The sequence below is a fragment of the Cyprinodon variegatus genome, unplaced genomic scaffold (genome assembly GCF_000732505.1).
Source record: "Cyprinodon variegatus isolate N-32 unplaced genomic scaffold, C_variegatus-1.0 Scaffold346, whole genome shotgun sequence".
Lineage (NCBI taxonomy): Eukaryota > Metazoa > Chordata > Actinopteri > Cyprinodontiformes > Cyprinodontidae > Cyprinodon > Cyprinodon variegatus.
In genome coordinates this window covers 476,735-485,416 of record NW_015150799.1, presented here as the reverse complement: position 1 = coordinate 485,416, position 8,682 = coordinate 476,735, and the positions used below count along the sequence as shown (strand labels likewise).

Below are 8,682 nucleotides of genomic sequence, written 5' to 3'. Positions count from 1 at the left end.
CCCCCCCCCAACACACACTCACACACACACAAGAAGAAGAAGAACAGGTAAAGGGCAAAAAAAAAAACATACAAGCAAAGTCCAAATAAATCCCAAAGCACACAATGAGTTGCTTACAAAAGTGCGGGAACAAGCACAGAGGAGCCAGCAAGGAATACAGAGAAAAGAAAGCAGCTGGAAAGTTTGAATGCAGAGAATACAAAGGCTTTCCAGGAAACAGTCGGAGAACCTCTGGGGGTTTACATACAGTGAGTAATGAGCGGATCGAACACAGGTGTGGCATAAAATTGGAGGGAAACACAACTACACAAAAAAAGCAACTAAAGATAAAGCTGGAAATACAACAAAAAGGAAACAAAACCGACCAACCAAAGCATGTTCATTGGCCATTACAGTAACAGTCAATGTGACAGTGAATCATTGAAATGTTCTGAAAGGTACTAATAAACTCAATTATGTTCAACATGTATTAAAAACTGTTTACACAGTCATTTTAGGAATTAGTTCCTGAAATGTCATAGAAATAAAAATATCCAGAAGCTAAGATGAGCAATGATATTTATTTTATTCTTCCCACCAGTGGAAAGTTGTCTTTGTTTCACCTTCATGGTAACACTAAAACAAATAATAAGTAAGTGATGAACATAACTAGTTTCTTATGCTGCAGATTTATTTTAGCTCCCGAAACCACTGCAGCAGTCTGAATAGACTTTCAGCATTTGAAAATCTACACGTGTATTGAAACAGGCGATGAATCATCACAACAGAGAGTCCGGTTCTAGTTCCTTTTTGGCACACTGTCACGTTGAAAGCATTTGTTTAATGGCAGATTAGAAAAAAAAAAAAGAGCAGTAAACCACGGGGGTCACCTTCAGGACCTGCCAGTGATTATTCCTATCATTAGCATGTCACGTCTCATGCTGTCCCACTCAAATTAACACTGACACAGGCTCTGGGGTCATATGACAGAACCATTAAAAACTGCCCACTGCTTCGCTGTAACTCTTACACCGACTGAAAAATGGGAAATATGGCAACAGATGTGGGGAACAACAACCAAAACCCACCATTTCTGCACCCAGGACCCATTAAAGTTATCACTATCTAATATCATTTAGAAAAATGATGCCTTTTGATGTAATAGATGGCAGACTGCAAGTTATTATGATAATAACTGCCTTTCCCAAAGGACCTGCTCACTCTAAAATCTACTTTTCTATGCATATCTGCACACATGCTGGGGCATTGCTTTTCTGCTATGTTTAGTTTTAGTACCTCAAGGCTAAAGTAATAAAATCATGTCGCTTAATATGTTTGAGGGATATTTGGAACATGTTGTTGTTTTCAAAACACTTGAGCTGATAATTTGATATAAATGAGATTCTGTATTATAGTACTCTAATTCTGACAGGTACAGTAAGTAAACACTGCAGCATTGAATGCTTAGAAAATCCTTTTCAGTATTTTTACTAAAATAATTGAAACCCTCATCAGATACTGTGTTTTCTTTTTCTAAAACAACATAGAATTGATATGTTTTGTTGTAAATTCATTTATTCAAGATGAAACCTCGTTTCCGTCCTCTAATGACATCGAATAAGGTAGCTAATCGTGATTATTATAGCACATTTAAGTTTTTTTGTTTTTAATTTTTCCCTTTGTTTCAGCTTTTCTTATTTCTCTTTAAAGGTGTTGCCTTGTTCTCTAAGCTAAACCAGCTAAATCATTAAGCTGTGCATGCATAATTTGTGCACACTGCAAAAACGATCTAGGAATAAGCAAATATTTATTAAAAATAATTGTATTTACCCTTAATCTGAACAGGTAAATAAAATTATGTACTAATGGAATGAGTATTTTTACTGTTAAAATAATATTAGAAAATATGCAATTGAAATAAGACATTGCAGTTGTTTCTTTCTTATTTTAAACGTAAATTATACTGTTCCATTGGCAAAGTGTCAAACTTGCCTCCTCAATTCAAGAACAAATACACTTATTTTAAGAAATAATTAATTATTTAGATTTCAGTTATTGGAAGTGCACAATTTTATCAACAAGTACCATCAGAGAGAGAGAGAGAGGCTGGAAGACCAGTTAGTTCCAGACCGGTTAGAGAAAATACTTGACCGGTGGTCAGAGAAAATTCAGAATATCCAGTGTCACTTGTATTTTAAAAACATCCAAATCTAAAGCCTAATATTGATGTGAGACCCTAGTTTCTTCAGATTGCATGCCCACTGAGGTTTAAAGTTAAGCGCTTGGCTGCTGCTCTAAACTCAGCATTTCTTTTTATTTGCTGTACGTGTGGGCAGTGAGGTTGGCGGCTCCAGAATGTGTAATCGGTGTATATTTCAGGGTCACAATGTTAAGCCGTCACACCACAGCTACCGTTTCCCTTCTGTTGATACTGAACCACTGCAGAGTTGTCACGTTAACGGCTCACACTGCTCACTTTCTGATCTGAGAAAAAACCCTTTTGTACTGGCAGCTGTATTTTATCATCTCATTTGTTTGCATCATTCTGTAGGAGTCGTGCACCTATTCTAGCCTTAAGTCTTTTTCTTCTATCTCCTCCCGTCTGTTTAGCTGCTGGCTGCACGTTTGAAGAGGACTCAGACCCTAATCTGTGTGACTTCACTCAAGGGGAGGAGGATGACTTTGACTGGATGCTGTTTAGGACGTACAGCGCACCTTCAGCCAGTACCGACCTCCTGAGGGGTGAGTACTCCTCTTTCCTGGGCAGGATATTTTAGTCGAATTTTCTGCTAAAAATAACAAGGGAAGTTTGTTTTCTTTTTAAACCAGTCGTGAAAACCTAGAGTTTGTCTGGTAAATTTGAAAACATCTTAAAATATTAGTCATAGTTGCCAAAGCAAACCTTTATACCTTTAGACTAATAAGAGTATTCATCACTTTATGCTTTAAATATTTGCTGCCATATCAAATTTCTCCTTCACTTTTGTTTATCATTTCCAAACTGAATTTTTATGATTTTATATTTTTAATTGCAAACCACTATGTACATTTTAACTTGCAGGCAGTAAATACAAAAATCAAGCCACCTGGGATATTATATAACACAACAAAATCTTTTTAAAGAAGATTATTGGGATATAGTGTTTTAATGTTTATAAGAAATTAAATGTGATGGTCTTAAGATTCCTGAGGCTTAAGGCCCCTTGTGACCCATGGGGCCATTTTGGGATAACAGACTCAATAAGTGATGCAACATCCAGTGGGAAATGTTGTCACTTCTATATCACTGTTGGTAATACTTAATCTGCAGAGCTAAATCTGAAATTTGTTTGCAATTTTGGATTAAACTAATTTAAAGACCTTGTTTAAATCAAATATATTCAATCTGAAACATTTAAATGAACCATTTTTTTTTTTTTTACTTTCTTTTGTAAAACATTATTTGGCTTCCAGCAAATACTGTCATATTTTTTAAAGGTAAAATTCCCTTTAAAAATTATTTATAAAAATATTTTGATAGTTAAAAACAGATTTTCATTAAGTTTCACTTCAAAGAAACATTATGTTTGATTTAGTGCAGCATAAATGGCCATTTTTAAGTGTCAGGAAAGTTGGACTTGTGTAAGTCGGCTGACATTCATGTCTGATGTCTGTAATTCATCAGGCCTAATGAAGCCCTCACCCTGTTTTTGTCTGCATTCTGCAGACCCCAAGGATCATTTTATGTTAAGCAGCCTCACAAGACTAATGAAAGCCAGCCCTTTCCTGTCATCATCTTCTCTACTGGTGACTGCCAGAGGGATATGACATGCATAGTTTATAAGGCGCTCCTCCATCTCTGCATTAACAAATACCTACAGGGTTTTGGCAAAGAGAGGACTGCTGTTTCAGGTTCTCAGCAAAAAAAAAAGAAAAAAAAGAATGACATCAACAGGGCTTTCTATTAAAGTGCCTTTTACTGAAAAATATGCAGCATGATTTGGGAAAATGACATCCCTCTAGTGTAGCTAATCAATCAGTCTATCATATGGTAATGAGAACTCAATAAACCCATGACAAAAACATGCATTGAAGTGCTTATTGTACAAGTGTAGCAGAGGGGGAGCGATTGTGTTCAGTATGAACGTTACCATCTCTGAGGAGAGGATGGACATGATTTGATGGCTGAGGAGACGGTTAATATGGCAGATATGAAGATAGATAGGCTGAGTGGAACAGATACAATCTAAACAGAGTTAAATGGATGCCCCGGAGGGAGCGTTCTGTCTTTTTCACAACCATCAGCTCAAATAGCCTTTTAAAAAACGGACAAGAAAATCCTGGAGGGAGGAAAATCCCACATTTTACAGTTCTAAAGTCCCTTTTTTTTGGGAGGGGGGGGTCCTGCAGGTGTTTATCCAATACAATCGCTCGATAGCTCGATAAATCCCGCATTTAATTCAAAGCCACACCTCACTCACCTCAACATCATCAGCATTCATGTGAGAATCTGCCTGCAGCAGCTAACCTACTCACAGTAGGCAATGAGATAATTAATACTTTCCCCTTTGGGTTTAATTAAAACTCGCTGCTGTGGCATATACAACAATCCAGAGCATTCGTTGAAGCTGGCTGGCGCAGGTGGAGGAAAGGTAGGTACTGTAATCTGTGTATGACAATGATCCCAACATCGATCACTTCTAAGTACTGGGAGACGCATTTGGTTGGATGCAAAACCTGCTTATCCTCAAAAAATAATTCTGCCGCAGGTTGGGGGGGGTAACACAAACTTCTTGCCTTCTTGTACGTCTTGTTTGACCGTCTTGTTTGACCTAATCCCCCTCCCTCATGTTTAGACTGCTTACGCTTTATTCATCAAGCATCCAAGCTAAAAGAGGGCGGGGAAGGGGAAAGAACACAGGTTTTATGAGATAAGGCTATTTACACTGGACCAGCATTAACTTTGCGGGGCTGAGAAATTGGTGTCGAGGGAAGATTAGTAAACACAGCTGAGATAGCAGCAGCTTGTGGGTCCCTGGAGAAATTAGAGACAACCGCTCCCATGGAAGAATAAATAGTGCTGGAATAAAAGACGAAGATAGACAGCAGAGAAAGATGGTCATAAAAAATAGCACTTTTTATCATAGTTGCCTCATTTGCAGTGGGATTGAAGATGTTTGAGAGATATTGATAACCTTTAGCTATCCCGCTGCTTTAACAAACGAGCCAGGCATGCAGGATGACGACCTTCCAGAGAAGTGAAGCTGGTTCTACTGTTAGGAGTTGAAAATGATGCGTTCTGCATTGTCAGGTATACATTAGCACATAAGGTTTGCCTTTGGGGGAAATATCTATTCATTACCCTCGAAGGGAGAAAGGTGAGGTATCTTACCGATTCAGGTGTTAGATTTTAAATGTTAGACTCCCTGATTCCCCTGTTGTGTTAACACATTAAACACCCCATGTAAAAACTGCCATTTCCACAAAGACTTTCTGTCTTGGTGTGATCAGAGAACTAATTTTAAACCTCATTAGTTCATATTAGCTTCATTACACCAAATAAGTATTCAGACTTATCCCTTCTGTAACCTGAACAATTCATGAGTGATTAGTGGACCACAAAATAATAGCACTAAATTGGTGTGTAATTGTTATTACATATGACAATGTTGTATTGTTATTTTTCATTCGAAGTAGGGGTAGAGGTGGTGTTACAACACTTTGTGAGGAAGAAATTCATGAAAACAAGAGTTTTTCTGTCTGTTTTTAAAGAAAAAACAAAATGTTTACCAAGTTGACATGTGAAGCCATCTTTAGCCTTCACTGATGACAGCAATGCTGATGTTTTCCAACAGAATCCTCTGTGTGTGTATCCCCAAAACTGGGGTTTCAGGGTGACACTCCTGACGTGTTCTTGCCAACTACTAGATAAAGGAGACCTCTTAGCACTGAGTTGTCCTCCACCCTAACAGCATTAGATTTTTTTTTCTGTGTCTGGAATGATTCTGTGAAATTTAATTAGCTGTATACTAAATACGGGACTGTCTCTGCCTTTTAAAGTATTTCTGGCAACCCTAGTCTGGATATCGTTCTCAGAATGATCTTGATTTGACCCCTGTAGTGTGCGACGTGCCTAAAGCAACAAAAATAATAAAATAGAAAATGAAATGAATTAATGCAAATGTCAAATAAAAAAAGGCTGGCCCATTAAAGGTTTTAGATTGTGCTTTTTAAAGCCTTTAAGAGTCGGTTATAGACATAAACATGATGAAATATTGCCTCTGGCATGACAGAGTATTGATTTATTATGACATATTAGTTGTTTTCTTCCGAGCCCAAAGAAAGACATTTGCCTTCAGTGTGAAGCTGCCTCTTCCTATGTGGGTGCTGCCAGTGTCTTGATGTTGCCGTGTCTCACCCCTTCCAGTGAATGTTCTGAGAAGACTGAACAAATTCTTGGATCTCTTGCAGTTTAGAAAAATGACTTAGACATTACCTAAAAAGGAATAGATGCTGCTAAGAGCCACTTCATCTCAACTTCAGGCTTCAACTGCAGTGCTCTGTCCCACATCATCAGTCGCCGATCAGAGAAAGGTGACATTTATTTTCTGTGCAGGTGCAGCGCGGTCAGTGTACTGTAGGTGCTTTCTGGAGGGAGTAATGTCAGCTCTATGTAGAACTGTCTTGGCCACTTGTTTTTTATTTATTTTTTTCCCCATGAGAGAGAGGGGGGGTGGGGGGTGGTGGGTTTCGTCAACTTTTACCTGTTTGTGCATGATTTTGATCAAGAATAACTCAATAACATACTTAAAAGCTAATAAAAACAATCAATTTTACTTTTTAAAGGCCCTTTAAATTATTAAATATAATATTTTCTTATTTAACATATTATTGAATGCTAAATTATTATAATAACATATAGCAAAACTAAAGTAACTGATCTGGTCATTTAAAATCATCCTATCTTATTGATTTGACAGGGAAATTTCCAGTTAAAGAACAAATGAGGGGCTGTATGACCACAGTGCAATAAATTGTTGCTGCATTTCACAATGTTTGGTTTATGTGATACTTGCACATAGAGTAATGATTATTTGTTGTTAGGAATTTTAATTCACTCTGAAATCGGGTCTGCCTTTCCTATATTTAGATATTGATGCAATGTGTGATACATTGCTATCTGGCAGGAAGGGCAGAAGCAACATATATTAAGTTTATCCCCTCAGAAATAATGGACTCTGACTTCTCCAGTAGCATTTGAACTAGAGCCCCTCGATGGCTGCGGCGACCTTCGGGTGCAGTGGGAAACGCTGCTGCTGTCAAGCTGCAGTTATGGGAACAAATGGTTTACGCTTCTATTTCAGCTCACAGTGACCTATTCTGGGAGAGGTTGGAAACATGAGTGAACATTACTCATAGACTGGACCTATGAGCCAAATGCATTGTAGGTATCGACCTGTGGACTGTAGTTTGGGCAGAAAATTACCTTTTTTTTAACAAAAAAAAACAAAAAAAACAAAACCTTTTTAGTGAGTAATTCCCTCTCACTACACACACCTAGTACTTTTCACATCTGAGTCACAAGTTCAGTGCTAATGTCCTGTTACTAATACTCAAATCCAGATACTGTTCTGCCACATAAATGAACATGTTAGGGGTGTAATGACTCATAAATGCACACCTGAAAACATTTAAATAAATGTTATTTGTCTGCTATTGCCTATTTGTCGACCCAGTTTTTGTTTTTCTGATAGAGAAGAGTCAAAGGTGGAGAAGAGGTACCTGGGAAAGTGGTTTTAATCAGAGCATACAGTATTTATACATGCTGCCCTCCTTGACCTGTCCCTTGAGGTAGTCTGCACTCACCGTGTATGATGTCTACCTTATCCAGGAGATTATTTAATATGTTTACTGCTTCATACCCAAAGTACAGCTCTTTGTATTCCCATAAACCGTCTCATGTTCAATAAATCATTCTGCAGGCGTGTGTGCATGTGTGATTAGTCTAGAGTCCCAAAAACTGCACCAAACAGAATTACTGAGAATGTTTTGGTATATTTATACGTTTTGGTTTTTCTGTTGCACAATTGTTACATCATAGAATATCTAACTTTTTAAAGCCATGTAAAAGAATATAAGTTCACAGATGAAAATAATCTGATGTTGCTTTGCAGTAGTAATAATATCAAGGAATGGATTAGGACTAAAAAAACAGTCCTGGAATTTGACTCAGGAGGCTCACAACAGTGCGTGGCTGAATCAATACAAGGCAAGAATCTGAAAACCAACAAATCATAAAACAGTGTATGTTTCTCTTCACAGTAAGTTTTCCATTTTTTTTTTTTTTGTCTCTGCTAACTGTGCTGTCAGGTATTTTTTCTTCATCAGAGTGGTAAAAAAAACAACAAAGAAACACAGAAGCAAACATCTAGTCTGTGACTGATTTAGGATGCTTAAAGTAATTGAAGATTGAGCTGGTGTGGGTATCATTCTCCACCTTTGGTTTAAACTCTACTCAAGTAAACAATGATGGATTAGAGCAGGGATAACTAATGAAAAAAAAAAAAAAATCATTGACCAGTAAAGGTCTGGAGACATTGTTAATTATAATCTGTTACTTCATTTAACACTGAAATAAAATGAGATTTTTATCCATCCATCCATCCATCCATCCATCCATCCATCCATCCATCCATCCATCCATCCATCCATCCATCCATCCAT

At 37.5% G+C, this 8,682-nt stretch overlaps 1 protein-coding gene across 4 annotated transcripts in view; it reads left to right on the top strand.

Moving 5' to 3' along the window:
- ptpru (protein tyrosine phosphatase, receptor type U) overlaps positions 1–8,682 on the top strand; it is a 267,582-nt gene that overhangs the window by 72,235 nt on the left and 186,665 nt on the right. For all 4 annotated transcript variants that reach the window (XM_015385720.1, XM_015385719.1, XM_015385718.1 and 1 more), the window contains exon 2: positions 2,590–2,721. In XM_015385720.1, coding sequence (XP_015241206.1) covers positions 2,590–2,721 — 132 coding nt within the window. The remainder of the gene's footprint in view (positions 1–2,589; positions 2,722–8,682) is intronic.